The 22713-nt window shown below is 33.9% G+C and overlaps 1 protein-coding gene across 1 annotated transcript in view; it reads left to right on the top strand.

The window, feature by feature from the left end:
* The window catches only part of LOC145693902 (uncharacterized), a 47446-nt gene extending 27192 nt beyond the window's left edge, over positions 1 to 20254 (top strand). Inside the window, exons 4-5 of the mRNA XM_081770068.1 lie at positions 3894 to 4045; positions 20051 to 20254. Of these exons, the coding sequence (XP_081626194.1) occupies positions 3894 to 4045; positions 20051 to 20068 (170 nt within the window). The 3' untranslated portion in view covers positions 20069 to 20254. The remainder of the gene's footprint in view (positions 1 to 3893; positions 4046 to 20050) is intronic.
* Positions 20255 to 22713: the final 2459 nt, after the last annotated feature.

Consider the following 22713-nt stretch of genomic DNA (forward strand, 5'->3'; position numbering starts at 1 on the left):
CAGCCGAAAACAGCACTGCACCAGAAGAAGTCTCTTCTGTGTGTTTGGTTGACTGCTGGCGCCATCGTGCATGGGGAACTGCTACCAGCTGATCAGAGCATCAGTGCAACTGCGTAGTGTCAGCAGTTGACCCATGTTCAAGAGAAAATCAAAACCCTCGAGCCAGCACTTCTGAATCGCAAAGGGATCCTCCTGTTAGAAAACAATACTAAGTCTCAAATGGCTAGGATGACACGGGAACTATTCTACTTCTTGGATGGGATGGGAAACACTATTGCTTCTCCCCGGACATTGCGTCGGAAGAATGGCACATGTTCCCTTCCTTGGACAATCACCTTAGAGGACGCCAGTTCAAATCCCTAGTAGCGGTGCAAAATAAATTTCTTTGCTACACGTCCCAGAAAGTTCTACCACAACAGAATGCATGGCATTCCAGAAAGTTGACGAAACGTCTTCGATGCTGATGAGGACTATTTGTTATCTTCCAGCTACGTCATAGGTGGCATATTGATGTCCGAAGGTGCAGGGTGAAAAAGCGACAGAACTTTCTATATTACCCTTATATTCCTAACAAGAGGTAAACTAAGGTTATAAGCATGGACGTTCAACACTATCCTGCAAGAAGTTATATCTATATTAAATAGATACAAATAATTGTAAGAGAATGCAATTTGAAAATTTATTTTATTAAAATCTCAAATTTTATATCATATTCCGTTTCTATTGTAAATAAAAACCTCTTGTAAATTAGTTGCGGTTCTATTTCCCCTGCTATTTAGTGGCTTTCATATTACTCTATAGTGAATCTGCCAATCCTAGATAGACACACAAAAAATGCGTAGTGTTGACATTTCTCTGATGAATTTTACAAAAAAAAAACGGACACCTCAATTATGTGGCATTCGGTGGATCTCTGTTATCCGGACGTTGAATTTTGCTAAAATGCTGCATGTCAACTTTTCCTCGAAAATGCCTACTGGCTTATGGGTTTTCTATTTTCGTGCCCAGTCTATCATACAAACTGACAAAGTATACTATTACGAAAAACAACGATATTGAGTTCGTTTTTATTGTGTCATGTAATAACTACTTCTATAATCACTACAACTAGTTTGAGTTTCCCATCGTGCGCGAAGGTAAAATGCAACTGCACCATATATTTAAACAATATCAGGATATTAACGACGTGTAACCAAGCAATTATGTATAATTCTCCTGAATAATATTTGTAAGTATTGGCGAACCTAAATTAATAACAGCATAAATCCTGGAATAATAGACATGTGAAAAAACGTTGTGACAAGTGTAGAGAATAAAATATGCATATTACTTTTAACTCTTCGGTTTACTACAAAGAATTGAAGTGTTCACATTGCTGTAGTGACTGAGAGAGCTCAGCTTACTTTCAAAGTTCTTATTCTTCTGCAGATAGGATTATGAGTGAAACTTAGATTTTGTTAAATCTAAAAAGATAGAGTTATTGTTTGAGCAAGAAAAAGTAAAACAAAATGACAAATTAGGGATGTGTTCCTACCGTACTACGCAAAATGACATAAATTGTTTGACGACTGAGGTTGACCCCAACGTACAAAGAAATGTATCAGAACTCTCACAAACAGCTTATTAATTTCATTTTATATTATTTATACGTATTTATATTTATTAATTTATTTGATAACATATACAATTCATAAGTGTACAAACAAAAATATGATAAAAACCTGAAAAATTATGGAAATTTAAACTTCACTATTTGTTTTCAATTTGTGAATATATATTTTGGTATATGACAATGGCAGAATCCACTTTGAGTTCTCTCCGTTACCTGAAGATCAACATTCCATTTTCCTTCAGTTTCGTTACAAATCTTGAACAAACAAAAGATCTATGGGCAACATTGAACATAGATACATCAACGTGCTATGAAGTATGTTTCTTCTTTCTTATGATGCATTCTGTTAAGTCAGAGTGTGAGAGACATCTTGTCTCTGGTATGTTTAATGGTAGTTGAAGAGCGAGAATTTTATCGCAAGACAACAAACAAATAATCAAGAGATCCAAGATTCTTACTTTATTCAATGAATATCTCCTGATAAGTAAATTTTGTAACTCCTGGCTCATGTTTATATGCTTTACTCGGAAACACTTAAAACATCAATTTCACCTGTAAAGAAAATTTAACATACTTAGTCTCTGACTTCTCAAGTAGCAAAATGCCAAATCTCCATGATAATCTTGCAACATGAAGTTGTAGATGCTACTTGTTTTTAATGTATGAATTTTTACGTAAGATAGGATGTATGCGTTTTGTTTTGTGAGTTAGCGACTTACCATTTTCCGTGTTGTATTTATGTGAGCAACCGTGAATAAACAATGAATTCATAGATAAAAATATGAATATCCTACATAATTTATTCTCGATTTCCTGAAATTTCGATTTCCAGTTGCAGCATGATGCCCGCATCTTCCATGGTCTTCTTCGTCCAGTTTCGCTTCTATTTATCATTAAAGTAATCATGAATAAATAAGTTTAGTTGAAATCTCTTCAACAAATATGTACTTATGACTACCAAATTTGTTTTTACAGGATTTTTGTTACTTCCATTGTCTTGGGGGTGCTACTGTTTAATTATTGTTAAAAGTGACGTTATCCGAATACTTTTAAACAGATAATGAAATAAGCCAATTTGTCCGCTTTGTTAGTATCAGAAATAAGTTCTGCTACAGAGATGTTGCCGCCATATTGATTCCACGCTACAAATTGTTAATAATCCGTGAAGAAATTGAAATTTATAATGGCACATCTTGAAGAAAACGGAAAGTACTTAGTAAAATTTGGTGTATCATTCTTTTTGAGCTACGTGTTTTTGAAACCTGTAACTCCTGTAAAACTTTACCCACAAGATCTGCTCCTTTTTTTCATGGGAAGTTCACATTCATACCTTCCAAATTGGAAACTACAATATTGCAAAATCTGCTGCAACCATTTCCGACTGTAAAATCTCGATTCTTCAAGGCACTGCAACTAGTTTTACATAAGAATTTATGAAGAAATTTTATACCTGAAATTGCCGACAACAGTTACAAATGACATTTTCTGTATAAAGAAACGTAAACAGGAATAACAAAAACATTCCACCCAATGAACTGCAGGTGTGGAATATTTGATACTACTGAAACACAGATTTGTTTCCTTTGATTAAGAATTTACTTATCGAATATCAACACCTTACATCAGTAAGTACTACCTTATGTAATTTTCTGCAAGTCCGAAAATTAAATAACTAACTAACTCTAGGCAATATGGTATCCTAGGATCAATTCAAAATTCATTTCAGTTCTGTAATTAATGAACAGACTTCAATTTATTCTTATTGTTCCGAAATAGAAACCCATTTTTATTTTCCTCTCGACTGATCCTAGGTCTTTGTAATACTGTTGTTTTTCCTTTAAAAGTTAGAAATAATTTCATACTATTTTCTTGATTACACTTATATGATCTCCTTACTATAACGTCTTAACCTTACTGGTCGAAACTACGATATGTAAATTATGCAGTTGGTAAATATCAGGCTGTGGTACTGCTTTCCCTATTCTGGTCCATCTTGGAGACGATTATAGTCCTCTCAGTAGTACTTCCCTCAGTAGTAACAATGTAGGAAAACAGTTGTTAGTATTCTACTATACCTGAAGAGACTGGTGTAGTATTCCTATCTTCTTACGAATGTTGTTTCTTAAATTTTCTTATTCCACAAAACAATGTTGTATGGAAATATTTACCAATTTCCATTTAAATAATAATTTGGTTCCATTTGAAATCTTTATATGCTCTATGTTCTGTGCTACAGTAAGTGCATGAATGTAAGTAGTCATATTCTTTTAACTTTTTCTAGAATGTGGAGAAGGAGAAGTACCTGGAACGTGTGAGAGACGTTGCGGCCCGGAATATGTGTATTGCTTTGGATCTTTAGTTAGTTGTGTGTGTGCACCTGGGTATGTTCGTCACCCTACACTGGGAACATGCCAAACGTTTTGCCCTGCTCCGGTAAGTTTTACATTCTTGTGCTAATTTGTCAACCATACGGACTCACAAAATCACCGAGGATGATAATAATCGAAAAAAGAACTAAAACTTTCCGACCTATTAATTGCAATTTCATTTACTTTCATAACTCAATAGCTTTTCCAACAAAGAACTCTCTTCAATGAAAACGCTATCCGATTGAAAGAAAACATTGATTTATTCAGTATGGTTGTGAATGTTATTCTCCGTACTTACTTAACAATTGAAATATTTTAAGAAAATTTAAGAATGAATAACGGTATTATTTTCTTTTGATTTTACAATCGAAATGATGACTCAAACAGGCTTTTGTCCAAGACTGTGCATTAAGGGAATGAACTATTACGTAACTTTTGACTCAAACAGATGTATCGTGACAAAACAACCCTACTCGCAACTAAAGCAAATACAAAGTATATTTTCTACGTTTTAGAATGAAAGTTAAAATACTTAGCTCAAAATGAATATCCGACTTAAGAAACGTTAGTAAGGAATAAATGGAGACTCAGAACGAAGGCTCAAGTTCAGGTGCTGAGGGTGAAGATAATTGACTTGATGTTGTTCGTGTTTAGTTTGTTATGTCTTAGTCAGAAGCAATTATCTTATAAATAGCTTTTGCTGCTTCTTCATTCTGTACCACTCTATTTACGATTCTGCTTCTACGTGAGAGCTTCTCGGTTTTATGTCTCCAATGCCTTTTGTTGAATCTATTTCAGAACCATATAACTTGGTACCGAGCTTGAGCGAGTTCATAAATTGATGTTCAACTGAATTTCATTTCTCTTTATTTACAAATAAATCCAAACCAATTGCTGTCTCTCTATCCATCAAATATCCAATGAATCAATCAAATTCAAATTAAATAGATTTCTGATTTCAGATATTAAGAAGACAGTGTATGTATACAAATTTCATGCCCTTTGTCATCTTAAAACAGTCACGTTAGAGGCCTCTCTATAACACACTATACGAGGAAAGTAAAGTAAATTTGGGAAGGATGGGAGCGGTCTGCAACCTGTCTACTAGATAACGTCCCGCAATTTAACTGATTTAAATGATAAAAGTAGTGGGAAAATCGCATTTAGAGTTACTGGCGCGTAAAAGATGTTAAACCTATTTTACCAATTACCTAATTGGAAATCGAATTTGATACGACATGCACTAAGCATGAGAACTTGAATGAATGCCATACGAGAAACCAAATAAATTCCCAACAGAAGGTTTTTGATTTCAGACCTTTCCCAGGAATAACAAGCCACCCGAAAGCTAGTATTCTCAAAAGAATTCCCACGACAATTATTTTTGCAGTAATGAAGAATTAACATATTTATGTTTAATCAAGTACGATACACCTTCTTTCTCATGAGATGGTCATTATCTTTTCGTGATTACTCTGGGGTCTGACAGACCCCGCAGAAATTAATGTTGTTCTGGTTTTCTTCTATTGTTATTTAAAATATTTTAATTAAGTGTAAATTAAATTGAAAACACTGTGTGTTGGTATGGCTGCTTCACTTCAGACCTGTCTGTTCTACAAGACTGTTGTGAAGTGGTTTTGATACCAACATATGTCAATGTGATCGGCTCGTGAGCATTTGCTTCTTTTGTTCGCTGTTTAATACAAAATGTCTTCCATTATTACCGACAATTCTATTCGTGAAGTATGGCTCTGTGTAAGTTGAAAGAAGGTGAATAGGTTAAATTTAGCGTGACGATAATGGTGGTGGGAGTGACATAAAACAAATAGTATTTTTTTTTTAATATAATGGCCAAACCGTTAGTAAGAAACGTTACCCTCATGAGACGTAACCATAACTAAAGGAAAATAACTTAACTTTAGCTAAAAATGATGTGATAAGTATGTAAGAAGGAAGTAGCGCTAGCATGCAGTCTATTGACATGTGTTGTTTTAGGTGGACTTTCTTCTTACATTTTGTCTGGCTTCGACTTAAATAATGTTAGAACACACAAAGAGGGAAAACGTTTCTATCTGGACAGCGGCTTAAACCCTGGACGTCCGGCATACCATGCCGATGCGCCGAACACTTGGCTCCGCTGTGGTTAACACATCGACACGGTATGTCCGATGTCCAGGGTTAGAGTCACTGTCCAGTCGGTCACTCTTTCAGTCTTTGTGTTATTCGCACCAAGTGAAAAACTGGTGGAAAAAAAAAACAGTTTGTTTCATCCTTTCATCAGTGTATCTAATTAATGTTAGTTTATTTGGTTTTCAAATGTTTTCCTATGTTTCTAGATACGATATTTAGTAATATTTTGACCACTATACATAACGAAACTACTAAAGTGTGTTCGTGACAATTTAGGTCAAATATTGCAGTAAGACTTCTTTATGCTAATGCACAATTATTGGGTTTCAAAAATATGCAATGTTTTAAAGATTTATTGCGTGATAAGAGCCATTTCTATCTTTCTTCGTAACATAGTGTATGAAATTTTATCTTTCGTATTTGGTATAAAACGTATTTGCTCTGTTCGTACATAATATGCATACATTTTATTAGAAATGACGCCTAAAATGTAAGAATTTTTAGTATTTCTTGATACAATGGGAAAAGGTTTTTTTGTTAAGACTGTTAATGAAAACTGTTATAAAAGTAGCCAAATCACTTACAAGTGCTGATTTATTGCTTATGATGAACAGAACCTATTAAAGAACAGTTTAAACAAAAATATATAACAAAATATTAAAAATTTAAATATGAAAAACGTTCGTAGGATCATGTAGACCCTTGTGAGGCTTCGTGTCACAAAAAATAAATTTCACCACTGATAGACAAACAAACACCAGTAACATGATAGGGGCGATTTACGAATGTTGGTTGGGAAAGGGCAATGGAGTTAAAAGATGTTCGAAACACATCATTGATCTGCACTATACAATTTACATGTTATCGTACACAGAAAGAAACAATGCATCATTTGTTAAACACAATTTGGGTAAAGCAATAGGAGTGGTAGTGGCAAAGCACTATACTTCCAAATGGTAAATCTTGGTTCGATTCCCCATGAGGTAGTATAATTTTTTTTACATAAAATAATAGCTACAAACAGAGATTCATCTTCTACTGCAGAACTTACAAGCATCACTGGCGATAATTCAAGTAAACAGTGTGTGTGTTCTATATCAGACACTGTAATGATAAGTATGTTTTATATTTATATTCGTCCATCTCTCTCTCTCTTTCTTGACGCTTCCCTATCCTGTCTTTGCATCTTTCACTTCTCTTCTCCTCTCTCACCTACAAACACGCACTTCATGTGCATGTGTGTGTTCCAAAGTTATAACGGAGCAAGAGCCCGATATACTTGGTCTGAAAAATCTAATTAACTGTGTACTTCGGCGTCGTGTGTTTCGTGCTCTGGGGATAACATCTCCAGTCGTAGTCATATCTGACAGAAATACTGTTTAAACGCAAGGGCATAAGTGAAATATATTTTTTATCGTCTAGGTTGCCGAGTCTCAGTCGAATTACCGGGTCACTATGAATTTGAATCCTCAACCAAGTGGTGGCTATATACTCTAACCAACATCATCCGACTGACAACGGGATCCGTTTGATCTGTAGCGTGTTCATTCTATCTGTGTTAAGTACGTTATACCCGCAAGGGAGAAAATCGATGCTGGATGTTCGGAACAGATAAATCTTTGGAAAGAACTAGAAAATCGTAACCTCTTTGTTATTTGAAAACAAAATTTTATTTATACTATTTTGACAAAAAAAATTGTTTCCATCCTATAAATCAATGTGTTTTATTCACGCTGAAATTTGAAACATGCTACATCTATGAGAAACATAAACTTTTCCTTCCGAACATTTGTAACTTTTCACTACGATACAGTTTGGATTTTTAATAGAACGTATTTCTAATAGAAATTTACCAGTAAATGCCACTTATTCAATTTTCTCTTTCTTTCTTTCTTTTTCTTTCCTTTTCGTTTTTCTTTGTTTGTTCAGTTTGCATTGGTAGTCTCAAATGACGATATGACCAAAGCTACCTACTGCGTTTATTAGAATGTATTTTGGATAAGCACGTCCAAGAAACACTACCGAATTTCCAATCTAAAACGAGAAAAAAAAAATATGTGCGTGGAACGATTGTCATTATCCTAGATGTGTCTCGGAGATATACAGTTTTACTGGAAATTGAGTATGCTTTCCTTTAGGAAAGTGTCTTATGAATGTTTAACGCATCCTCTATATATTCGTATAGTTTCGAAAAATATGTAAAAATAAATGTTATTTCTATATTACTGTTGGATTTCTAGAAACGAAACTTTATACAGAATGTAGGTAATGTTAGGTTCTTATTATGTTTGAATGTCACAGTTCTCCATTTTCGTTTCCTTCTTCAATCCTTTTTCTCAATTTCTTTCTCTCTCTGCCTAATTTCTGAATCTCTGTATAATAAACATGCATTTGTTTCAGTTTTTCATTGTTTGTTTGAGTTTCTCCCTACATCAACTTATGAATCTTGTTTCGTCTCGGTTTTGTAATTTCATTTTATCGAAACTAATACATGTGTAGTTTGAATTAGAATTGCGCTCATGTTGTTAGCTAACTTTAGTATGGGAGGGAAGAAAGGAGGAGAGAAAGGGGTCCTCTTTATCTGTCACGAACATGGGATAAGAAGGTGTATATTGGGTGGCCTAACTGCACGGCCTTAGTTATCGCAATTTCTTTTTGATTCGGAGTGTATATTACGGTGGGCCGAAAAAACTCTTTTTTTATTTCGAAGTTGTAATAGCAGGGAAAAGTTGCGAATTATAAGGACAAAGAGAAAATAAAAAAATTCAAAATCGGTTGACATCTGCCGGTCGCGCATAAACCCTAAAGTTTGACAAAATATATAAAAAAAATCATTTTTGCGATTATTTTTTTTTTAATTTTTGAATTAGATGTTTTCGAAATGCAATAGCTTTTAACGTCTTCAAATAGAGCCTAAAGACATTGTATTTTAATTTCGATTAGATCAGTTGATATCTTCCGGTCGCGCATAAGCCCAGAAATTTTCCAAAATAATGAAAAGGTACATTTTTTTTTACGAATTTTTGGTGTTTGACAAGTAATTAGTACACCCTATTTAAATGGAATCGCAGTAATCTTTTTTCAAACGAACTGATAATAAGGAAGAAAAAAATAACTGTCCACTCGTCCAGTTCAGTCTAGGTTTTCGAGTCGCGCAACGGCTTAGAAACTCTCGTGCACAGACGGCGGGCAGCAAGCCAGACAACGCCACATGCCTGGATGGGACGAACGACCTTATCGCTCCCCTCCACTCCACTCCTCCGCATTCCTAGGATCTCGCCACCTGACTCCCTCCATTGTTTTGTCAGTCTGCATCTGTCAGTTGTGATTGCAGTGCGTTAGTGTTTAGTTCGATCCCTCTTTTCGTTCTGCAACTCTTGGCGCTTTGTGTTATGGCATTGTTATGTGTTGACTCTGTGATGTAACGAAGCGGTGACGCCATGGCTGTACACAGGAAAGTAATAACAAGACAAGGATCTGACTGCCCCATTTTTGGTACTGCAAAAGACCTGCCAACAAATGAACTGAAGGCGGGCAAGGAAATCATTCGGTGTTGTTCCTAAGAAAGGTACAATTTGGCACTACAAACTAATAGTAAGACCGTTAGTTTTAAACAAGTTGCCAGTACAGTAACTAACAAAATAATCAGCTTATATGAAAAACCATCTATCCCTACAGTTATATATAAGAGAATCACACAGCTCATAACTAAGTTGCATGATAAGTATTACAGCCTGAGGAAATCATATATACGAGACAAACACATAGCTTCTTTTAAAAAGTATGTTGTTGAATTTAAACGAAAGTGCTCACTCCTTTTTGACGTAGCGGCTTGCAAATGCCTTATCGTTGTTGATTGTACTTGGAAGAAAAATCCAGATTTGTGCCGGTGCAAATTAACTATGATCGTAGTTGTGAAAAATTAAAAAAAAAACTCAATTGAGCTAAGATTTGTTTACTCACTGCAAGTACACGAAATAGGAAAATTTGGAACGGTAGACATATGTGAAACAAACAAGCGTAACAAAGCATTGGAAAGGAAGTTACGTGAGAGTCATTTATATGTAGAAGATGTGTCAAAACCTCATGCTCAGACTCTGCTTTAAATTTAGTCGAAACTGAAGATGAAGGACGTTGTCTTCCTAGTACGGACTCGGACAGCGATAGCGACCAAGATTATATACTAGTGCAAACAAAAAAAATCTTCTAAACCTATTTGGCAGATGAGAGTTAAGTTAAAATCTACTGCAATACTAAGCAACCTTATGGTATTTCCGATCGCACCACTGCGGCGATTGCATCAAGTGTATTGCACGAGTTTGGCGTTGTTACTGATTTGGACTTCTCCCATGTTATAGATAAGAACAAAATAAGAAGGGAAAAGCAAAATGTTAAGGCTGCATTGTGTAATAAATCAGACGAACTTTGACTGTTAGGTCTCTATTTAGATGGAAGAATGAACGACACGTTGGTGATAGAGCAAGCTCATTCAAAAAGGTTTCGTAGAATTATTAAGGAAGAGCATTACTCGCTGATTCAAGAACTGTACGTTGGCCACGTTACTCCAAATTCTGGAAGCTCTGAAGATATTGTCAACTCAGTAATTTCTTACTTGTCTGAGAGTGGTATTTTTCTTTTAAAATCTAATTGTCATCGGATGTGATGGTACTGCTATAAATACAAGTTGGAAAACTGGTCTGGTTTGCCGAGTTGATCTTCATTTAGGGAAACTTTTACAATGGGCAATTTGCTTACTTCATTTTAATGAGTTACCATTCGGTCACATGTTTGAACACATGGATGGCAAGACAACAGGGCCTAGTACTTGAAAAAAGCAACAGAACTCTCAGATTGTACATTAGTGAAGAAAGTCCCTCACCTGAACTTCAAGAACTAGTTTTGTTTATATTAAAATCATACATACCAATGTGGTTTACTATCAAAACAAGTAGACACTTTACAGGCGGCCCGAAACTTCTTTACCAAGCAGTACAGTCTACCAGGTATTTGCCCAAACTTTTGCTTGATGTTCTCGACCCTGTGATCGAACGGAATGATGATTTCGAACACTTACTGGTAGCCATGTTTCACGATTACAGGAAACACATAAGAGAGCTCGGACTGCGAAGAACTCTGAAGGCAAGGCAGAGAGATGCAAGAAGGAGAACAGTAAGAACCTTCATTTCATCAAAAATCAACTTTAATTCGCAAGAATACTCAGAAATTATCAACTAGATGGACTGTTAATTATCTTCTCCCCCATTGTTGGCAGAAATCAACGATGACGAGATCAAATCGCACGTCGGCAGAGAATCAATGCCTGACTGGACTATTACTTTCAAGCAATTCCCAGTTCACACGCAAGCTGTTGAACGCTAGGTAAAACTCGTCACGGAAGCTTCAGGAAAAGTTTGTGGAGATGAATCACGAGATGCATTTGTAAGAACCACTCTGCTGTCCAGATCATCTATGCCTAAATTCACCAGCAAATCAGCCTTCAAAGTACTTTCGGGTACAAAATAGAGAAGATTCCTAATGGACACTGGACAGGTTCAACAAACGTGCACAATTTATTCAGAACTCTGTGTTTTTTAAAAAGTAAGTTTATTGTTAAAAACTGCATTGTAACTTAAATAAATATAGAACAAGTCAAAGAGAACCATGCACGTTGTTACTGTTATCACCCATCATGTCACAGGACTATCTTTTTTAGGTACTGTTTTTCTATAGCATTGGAATCATTGTGCAATGGGAAGTTGTTAATTTATTCGCATTTTAATAAAACACAATGTTCTTATTTTCAAAAATAAAAATACTGTAAGTAATATGTTGAAAAATAATATATTAAACATATTTTTAAAAACTCGTAAAAATGTAACATTTTCAATATTTTGACACATTGTAGGCTCTATGCGCGATTGGAATATACCAACTGATCTAAACCAAATTAAAACACAATGTTGTAGGCTCTATTTGAAGACGTTAAAAATTATTACATTACGAAATCATCTAATTCAAAAATTAAAATAAAAAATAATCGCAAAAATTATTTTTTCCATATTTTGTCAAACTTTAGGGTCTATGCGCGACCGGAAGATGTCAACCTATTTTTATATTTTTTTTATTTTTCTTTGTCTATATAATTCGCAACTTTTCCGCGCTATCACAACTTCGAAATAAATAAAATGAAATTTTTCGGCCCAGCCTAGTGTACATACGTCCTCTTATTAAGGTTCAATGTTAGCAGGTTATAACCATATGTACAAAGAAAGTGACTGTTTAGAGAAAGCAAGAAATTCGTGTTATCATTATGTCAAATCTCCTTTGTCGTTGCTAATTCATTGGAGGAATTTGAAGATTTTAAAACATAAAACAATAATCATTCTTGTTGAGTTGTACGGATGCGAAGCATTGGTCGCTTACCAAAGGAGTGCCAAATTCTTGAAGTGCTATCTTTTTTTGCGATATCTTTTGCAAATTTACCATTTCAATTAAATAGGTACATTGTTGATATCCTTTAATAATATCAAAATAATGGTTTTGTTTTGATTTTGTTATGTAAGTATCTGAATACAAACAAAACTACGTATATTAAAAACGTCTACAACATTTTACCACTGGTCTATGAAAAGCTAACAATGAGAAATGTATTTAATTCATATGCATGTACCCCATCTTATACTGCTTGCAGTGAAAATGCTGTTCATCCATGATACATTGAGCAGTTAGTCTGACCGAAACCAATTGATGGCTTTTTATATTCAGTTAAAAGCCCAATTTTGAATGGTTACATGGACACTAGCTAAATGAAACAAGATCAGACACTGCATAACACATGTAGCACTCTACGTACATTGAACGTCGACTAAATATTTACAACGTATATTGAATATACAACTATGTTCTAAGTGTTTATAGATTTCCAAGACAATTTGAAGAAATGTGTAAAAACTTAATTCTTTAAAGACCGAAACATACTTCCTGAATTGCTTTAAAACTCAACTTCAGTGTTGACACATAGGAACAAAGCATTTGACTTTTTTCAATAGAACTTTTAGTATATAGTGCATAATTAGATAGCAGCATGCAAACGAAACTGAATAATGTGCAAGCATCCATTTAATAACAAATCACCACAGCAGTTACTCATGAAGCACTAACCTGATAAAATTCGAATTTGAAGGAAAGTGCTCATACTGAGTTATTTTGTACTCATGGAAGGCGGGAAAGGAGAATGATAGGTCACATAACGGTAAGATGGTCCTGATTTAGTGATAGAAGAAAGTGATAGGTTGAAATAATAACTAACGATTTGAAGTATGGGCTGTTTTTTATTAGTGGATAAAACGAACTTCTCTTCTTGAAACTCAGATACTGCATTTTAGTCATCGAACTTTTCATAAATCCCATTTGAGTGAGTTTGGTTCTACAGAAACATATCCAAACCCGAAAACATAAATCACAAGAGTAGTATAGGAAACTTTTGGTTCAAGCACAGATTTCTCAGCGATAAAATTTATGCGGTTTTCTACATAATCACATATACTTTCCATGCTTAATTTTAAATAAAATACACACGATGGCTTCATTGGTGCCAAATAAAAAGTTCAGTACTAAACATAAGAAGGCTATCTCAATTTCTTTTTTTTTAAATTTGCATAGTGGTAGTGATAACGCTGGTTGAATTTATTTTCTATGGTGATGAATGACCATTCACACTGTAGCCATTGATCACTATTTACTTCAAGAGATTTGTTATTGACTTTTAATTCAATTCCAACATTAGCCTGAACATTTTAACTTTTACTCTAAAGCTATTCGTGACTTTGAATGTTTTTTTAGACTACATTTTTGAAATTATTTTCTCAAACACCTCAAACATACAAATTCTAATTATTGATACCCGCAATAATAATTACGGGAAGTAAGTCTTAATTTCTGTGTTATCAACAATATATTTTTTTTATCATTGTATAGAATAACAGCGATCTCTGTTTTTTGAACCATGTAAATTTTTAATTTAGTTGAATGATTGCAACATATATCTTCATTAATATGCTATTGATTAAATTAGTACTTCCTTTCCTCAATAAAATTTAAACCAAATGATTATCTAATTGGTTTACCATTATATTCCTCCTTAAATACGGTGTAGTCCTGGTATTTTGTTAGCTCCTGGAATGCTAATATCGACTTCTTCAGGATAATAACCAATGTCAAACCACTGAATACTTTCCTTCGAGTCTTCGTAAAAATCAAAAGTTTCTACATATATAATAAATGATTCTTCGTCTGTTTGATAAGAGAAAAAACATTCCCATATTTGGTATTTAGATAATTACAGTAAAATATATGAACGAGTAATTTGGAAATCTCGACTGTATAAAATACCTCGGATATTGGCTTCTATAGATACACTTCGTTGATTGTACCATGCAAAAGCCCAATAATGTCGTTAATAATTCTTCTACGTTGATATTTGATTGAATTTATTAATTTCTGGAATGACTTACTTGTTTTAATTCGCCACTAGCCTGCGATGATTTTATTGCGTAAGTGCCATTTAAGCCTAAAAGTAAGGTTAGTTTTGCTTGATCACATTATATTTTCTGACAAAATTGAGATAATCGGTTTGCCTATTCATTCATATGCGTCTCAAGCCAGGACGACTAAACATACTGATTGGCTGAAATGCTATCACTCTCATGGCATGAAATGTTTTACCGGTAGCTAAACAACAGCTTATGTGTCCTCCTCGTGGAAGGTACGGTAGCGACGTCTAGCGGCATTATTTTGTCTCCTATATTGCTTCTTCTGCGTATGATTCATACAGTTTCGTTGTGAACTATCTAATTGTGCTCAGCGTTGTAAATCTCCTAATTTCATGGTGTGTCCTTAGAATTTAGTGACGAAAGTGAAGTGCTTGTTCGCAGACTTTTCGGAATACAGCGTCAAGGCAGTAAGAATACTCAAGATAATTTGTGTTATATATGTTTGACATTTGTACTCATGAAACAACGGCGCAATATAACTTCCTTTGTGCCAAAGGCTTATCTTGCATATCTTGATATAGGATTGGGCGATAAGGACATGTAGTGGACACCACACAAAATTTGTCGAACATGCATCAAACATCTGCGGCAATGAATGAAAGGTAAAAGACGAACATTGCTGTTTGGAACCCTCATTGTGTGGCGTGAACCTACTTACTACAGCTTGAATTGCTACTTTTGTTCTGTGAATGTGAAAGATTTCAACAGTAGGAACAGGACTAAAATTGCTTACCCTACTACAATCTTATCCGTCAGTTTACCAGTATCCCATGATCCTGACACACCTGACTCAGAGCCAATATACGAATTAAAGGAAGCCTCTTCCGAATCTCCTAGTGACAAGAATGATGATACGGACTTTGACCCACAAGAATCAACAGAGCCTATCCTTTTCGAACAGAGTGGTTTAAATGATTTAGTTGGTCACCTTCGTTTCCCAAAGGCATCTGCCAAAATATTAGAATCGCATAGAAACATGTTGATTGCAGAGACAACGTACTATTGGCACAGACATCGTGAACAAGAATTTTCTGGTTTCTTTCCTGCAGAAGATAATATAGAATTTTGCAACAGCATTCCGGAGTAAATAATAGAATTGTAATCGCATGACTATGATAAATCACAATGGAAAATTTCATCGATGCTTCCAAACGCAGTCTCTAATGTGTACTTCTACACAAAGGAAACAAGCTACCATCCACTCCAAATGCTTATCCTGTTATCATAAGTGAAAGATACGAAAACCTTGATTTGATGTTGAACAAGATAAAGTACCACAAACATCAATGGGAGATTTTAAGGTCATCGGTCTTCTGTTTCGTCAACCGTGAGGCCATACAAAATTCCCATGCTTTCTGTTTGAGCGGGACACTCGGGAAAGCGCAGTCCACTGGACTCAAAAGCAATGGCCAGATAGGCAGTTTAACATTGGTTCAAAAACTTAAATCTCGCAAGTCTTGTTAATGTACATGATATACTCTTACGTCCCCTTTTCATTAAGCCTGGCTTAACGAAGAAATTTGTAAAGAATTTACATATCGAAGGCCAATGCTTCAAATACCTGTGTCAAAATTTTCCTGGCATCAGTAATGCAAGAAATACGCAGGGCATTTTCGATAGGCCAGATATTAGGAAACTTTTTCGAGACGCAAATTTTGAAAATGTCATGAACGATGTCATGACAAAGCTACCGAGATCTAACATAAAACTTTCTTGGCAACAGAAAGGATCCAAACTAAAAAGACATGGTGAAAAGAATGGTACTCTGATTTAACGAATTGGATTGTAACCTGAGTTTGACAGTGCAAATGCTTTTTTTCCCATTTGAACTATTTTCGAGACTAACTTGGAGTCGCGAGTTATGTACAAGGATATTAATTTCATCAGGACCTAAAGGAACTTGAACGTCGGTATCAAGGAAAATGGAATTGCAGCATGCTTTCAGACTACTCCTGGTAGTTGCAGAGAGAAGATTCTGCCACTAGTCACAAGAGGCCGCAATAAGTTACAGTTTCAAAGGAAAGAAGCGTAATGTCCATTAGTGTGTACTTTTTGTGCTGCATGCCATGATCTATTCTTCCTTTAAATAGGGTCAGATGAGCACAAATTCAAATACATTTTGGAGTTTAGGTTTGCTTGCTTGAAGAGTATTACTGTTTTATAGTGTATGCTCATCCATAAACAGTGCTTCTTTTTCTCGTTTTGTTGTCTTGTTTAAATCTAATATCGTGTTTACGAGTTAACTTACTGTCGCATACAGCGCTAGAAATACAAATATAAGATATCAGCATTGTTTATATTAGCCAGTGTACCAGTATTCGTAGCGGTGTTATTAATAGCAATAAACCATTAGATACATTGATATTGGCAATGTTAATATGCAATTTGCAGGAAAACCTGATGTAGAATGACTAACCCGATTTTTGTTCTGTATTCGATACATCTGAAACATGAAACGTGGCAAACTAGAATTAATGCAGTGTTCCAAAAGTTAAAATTCGCAGGCTAGTGTAATAATTAACATTATTCTAGTCTTTATGAAGTTTCAAGTACAAGTATATAATAAATATGTCTTTCATCATTAATATTCCATATGTTATCCTTATCGAAAAATATTTCGTCACATGTCATCTAAATTAATTTTTAAGAGGCAACTTATGTGACATGTCCTTTCCATAAAAATTAGTTGAATCTGGATTATATTGTAAAACATATGTTTTTTTTGGAATTCTATACTCTACGTTTCTCTGTTTTCTCCTTTGGTAGGTGAACAAATTTATCGTATTTTGGTCGTAAAAGTTTCAATTGTTTGGAAATGTTGTTTTAGTTGCTTTATGTAATAATCCCAGTTATAATATTTATTGGTATTATGCAACACATATATTTATATGTATAAAAATACATTCCTCTCTTGCAGCAAGGCATTTGCATTTGCTAATTTTGGTACACTTACACAATACTAAGGGTTTAATTTTTATTTTTCGTAACTTACTTTTAAGTCTATAAATACATCGTGTGGTAAGAGATTATTTAGTTTTATATATAGATGTGAAAGTCGCCTGAAATTTTGTACTTTAAGTGACACGAGTTATTTTAACAAGAATACATTGTTTATGAGTACTAATGTATTAGTGATACTTAATCCGTTATTTTGAAAACTAACATTCTCAACTATGTATAGTTAAATTTATTATAGTCGTGTTCCGATTCATGTCGATGTTATATTTGGTTAACAAGAAGCATTTGTCTTCTAAAATTAAGCTCTTAAATACTGCTTGAAGCATGGTTTTGTTCCTCGCAATAGTCATAAGTTCATTTCAACAGATTCTGGAGAATCATACGATTTGGTGGCGTATGTTTTGCGGAGATAGAAACAATAATGTTAGTGGTTAAGTTAAAAAATTCTAAGCTAAACTTAATAATCAGAAAGATGGAGTATAGTTTAATTTTTGGGTACAAAAACATAGGTTTACAAATAGTGTGCCAGCAAATAAAATACCTTCAATATATTCTCAAAGTTATTATAAAACACAGCCCATTTAGAAAAGGAACAGTAAAAGTTGAAAATGAAATACGACAGTCTCTCTTACATCATTGTATATATGGTTAATATCTTGAATTATTTAATTAACCGTTTGCTGAAAGAAACAATAATAAGGATAAAGAACTCAAATTTCTTTAATTTTTTATTAAGGAAGAATTTGGTGTTTCTGGTTCTTATGGGCTAATCCTATCTTTTTTTTTAATAGAGAAAACATGATTCAAGCTGAAATCATTAACACTTCATTATAGATCGTTTACAAACCGAGCAGAAAATAACTGTATTGTACGTTGATCCTAATTTACTATTTCAGTTAAGAAATTATTTCCACATTTAAAATTTGCTAGTTGCAATCCTTGTAAGGTAATACTATTGTTCGGAAGGAACGCTCTTTCTCTTCTAATTGACAGTATCAAGATTAATTGCCCTACCTTTATTAATGGGATTACCATGTCCCGGTCCCTTAACAGGAAACAATCACTAAAGGTGGTTTTTATAACACCACACAACAACATATATGTTTTTTTGAAGATATTACTATTTGTCTCGTGTATTGCTTTTATAGTTATGTAAATGTAAATGAATAGGCAACATGAATCCTCAAAAGAAATGCATGCCTTCACCAGAATTCATTTTTATTTTTGAAAATGTGGAAGACAACACAAGCAAAGGCAACATATTTTGATTTAACAATTGCTAATTTGCATTAGATATTGATAATTTTAGAGAGCTTAACTGCCACTTTTCTCTATGGAAAATGTATTAAATAGTCGTTTACATTATCAACATCAAAACCTATAAAGCAAAAATGACTTTAGTTGACCAACATTAATTTTAGCACATATATAAACTCCTCTCTTGACCTAAGATTTGACTATGCTTCTCACTAGTTAGAACCATCCTACAATTTGTTGTACTATAGTAACGAACTCAGAATAGATTATATTTCAAATATAACTAGTTTTTTTATATACGTAATGTTCATACAACCCACATGCGACTAGGGACCAAATAACAGAAACTCATTGTTTAATTGTATTTTGTATGCAAAATTAAGCATTTGGTTTCATATAACACATTTGTCTATTTTTGCAGCGCTAGTGTTCAAACCTGAAGAAATTATATTAAAGTGATAAAACTCATATTTGGATTTTCAATGCCTAACATACTTGTGAAGTACTAATAAAGAAATGAATAATTTCCTACCATTATATTATTTCTTGTTGGTTTGATAAAAAGAGAATGATAAAGTAACACGAGGAAAAGCAAAATCTGAAAACAAATGTAAAATTTCATTTCCTTATTTAATTCTCTTGTTTTCTTGTTTGATCACTATTACAATAATTTGATTTAGGGGTACATTTAATTTTTCCACCTACATTAAATCTCTATATCATGCAAGACATAACATAATGACGTTTTAAACGCATCAAAGCCAGAAAAGCATTTAATTGTTATTTCAAGTGTTTGTGTTTAACTGAAGTGACTATTGTTTCGTAGCTGAAGGAAAAAAGCAAATAAACGGACACCCTTTTGTAATTACGTTGTTTTTATTTGTATATAAATGTAGTATTAGTAGTAAAATATTTTATTTCAATTGTTGTATCTCGATAATGAATTCGCTTTCGGATGAAGTGTTTTGATCAATAGTATTGCAGACATAATCTTCGTAAACCAATAAAGAAACCCATATGGTGAACAGAGATAGTTAACGAATAGTTGATATAACAGCATAGAGTAGAAAAAATAATTAGATTTTTCTTTTATTTCTACATAATAATAAACAAAACCAGTATTTCTTATACGTTTAAGTAGTTGTGTGAGTAACATGTGCACATTTTTTCAGGGTTCCGGTGCTAAGTGATTGTCAACTACACATGAATGCTAAGGGAGATATACGTGGTAATGCAAATATGATTTTAAAATGAGTTTACACTATTATGTAAGGACGGTTAAACAATTATTATTAGTGGATTTTGCAATTGTATAGCACTATAAGAAGATATTAAATACTTTCTGAAAAATTATCACTATGTTGTTTAAATTCACTACTGGTTACCTTATTAAGTTCTACACAGAAGTGTATTGTAACTATCCTATTTACACGTATGCATTTTCTGACTTATCTATTGAAGTGTTCTTAGAACATATATGTTAACACAGAAACAGAAATACCAAAAAACATTACATTATTTCATAAAATAATTGTCAACAATAACAGAAGAAATTATTTCGGTCAAAGGGAAAGCTAATGGAGAGGTGCTAGCAACTAAAAGTCATAAAATAAAACAACAATATAATTCTTGAATTAACAATAGAAAGTGATTGAGGCTGAGAATCTAACTGTATAATAATGAACGTTTGTAGTGGAACAGTAAGGGCGAAAGAGTATATGCTACAAGGGAGGTAAACTCAGTAATATTACTTAAACGAAACGCCGTTATTGTACCCAGATTTTGAAAGTATCTCACTTTAAAAGCACTGACCTTAAACCAATTAAAGAATACTAATTATGATTAAGATTACGAAGAAAATGCGTTGTTTATTTCAAACTCAAGTAATCGACAATCTTTCAAACTGTAAGAACGTTCATGTGAAATTTCATTAAAATTCCGTACGCTTCATGTTATTTATTTTTTAAAACAGAAAAAAAGTGGATACACATGTTTAACAAAATTAACGTCCCAGGTAGTAAATGAAATGCTTATTTGAATAGTAATAACAACCTTTCAATGTGCGTAATCGAGGCATACAAGAACAAATAACCAGTATTTTGAATTTATTGAGACTCGAATATTTAAGGATTTATAGATGTTTCAGAGAAAAAATAAATTATATTCTTTCTTCTGTGTGTTCTTTAGAACGCACAACCACTTGAGTTAAGTTTTGTATGTATAATGTAGTTATTTATTTCCAACATTATTTATCCCACGTTTGACTAAAGTTAAGTGATTAGTGAGAGAAAATGATAGAAATGATTACCAGTATAAAATACTGCCATGATTGTTATTAGATAATAGAAATACAAGAAGAAAATGAACTCCATTTTAGCTTATGGTGGCAATCGTCACTCCTACACGTTTTCGTAATAACGAATGGAAGTTCTCACAATTTGAATTTAAGAGTGCATTAACCTTTTTGGGGGTGAGTAAGCTATATCTATATTCCATGTTATTTTTAGGTTCTGGATTGTCTAACTGTATCAGTGCGTAATAGACGGAAATTTTGATTGAAAGAAGTAAAGTTTTTATCTATTTGTTACTTTCTATTATTTATATTGTCTGCGGAACTTACATTGGACTGAGTAACCAAAAATTTCCTGTGGGAAGATGGAAAGAAGCAGACAAATTCTTTGCTTGAGAACAGGTGTAGTATACTTCTGCTAGAAACTACTATAACAGAAATCTTAAATCCCCTTTGAATAGTTCTGTAGCATCCTGATTGGCCCAGTTAGAAATTACTTAATACTAGTACAATTCAGTAGCGATGATAAAACCTACTGATTAACCTGGAATCCGAACCACATGAGCTCCCGCCGGGAATCGAATCCTGGTCTCCCACATCAAAGGCGTATACGCTAACCGCTTAGCCACGGAGGAGCTCCAAAGTGTTTGAGTTTCATATTAACACTAATAATAATGCATACTGTTGCTGGGGCGATCTACTAATTCCTAATGGAATAGATCATCAAGAAAAAGATCAAACATCTTGTTTTAGTAATTTTATTTCCGTAAAAGGAAAAGAAATAATCCACCATAACCTCCAAGCTAAAAATCCCAATTCAATGACGTCATACAAACTCATTAGCTCAGACTAAATACCTCTAATTTATTCGCATCAGTAGGGTCGCGGCAGCTCAGTGGTAGAGCGTTCACCTCTGGTCCTTGGTTCAACCCCAGGTCGCACCAAGTGAACTTTGTGATGGACAATCACCATGTGCATGGGTTTTCTCAGAGTTCTCCCGTTTCCTCCCACTTTCTTCATTGCACCATTTCATTTATTTATCTTCATCACCGTCTCCTTTAGCCTAACCGACATAATCGTGGGACATACAACTAAAGATTTCATGTCATTTCTTTTTCATTCGCACTTGTGTTACTGCAAATATATAACGATATAGAATAATAAGACCTCATAAAAGGGACTAAAAATTCCAAATTTTTCCCATAAAGGGATCAAAAACGAAAAGCACACATAAACCTTGTACTAATTCATAAAGTAAGTAAATCATTAAGAAAGAGATCAAAGACCATATTTTTAATAATTTTATACCCATAAAAGAACTGTCATAATGACTAATCCAAACTCCCAATTCAATGACGTCATACAAACGCATTAGCCGAGCCAAGGTACCTCTGATTCATTTATACTAACGCTATGGTGCATGGGGCCCCTATAGTGGATAATCAAAAGTTAGACAGGGTGAGGCCCTTACTACTAGTAGGTTCCTAGGATGGCCGTACCACTCATTTCTACGAATCACTGGTTCAATTATTTTCCTGTATTTCG

The sequence above is a fragment of the Thermobia domestica genome, chromosome 9 (genome assembly GCF_964235325.1).
Source record: "Thermobia domestica chromosome 9, izTheDome1.hap1.1, whole genome shotgun sequence".
NCBI classification, from domain to species: domain Eukaryota; kingdom Metazoa; phylum Arthropoda; class Insecta; order Zygentoma; family Lepismatidae; genus Thermobia; species Thermobia domestica.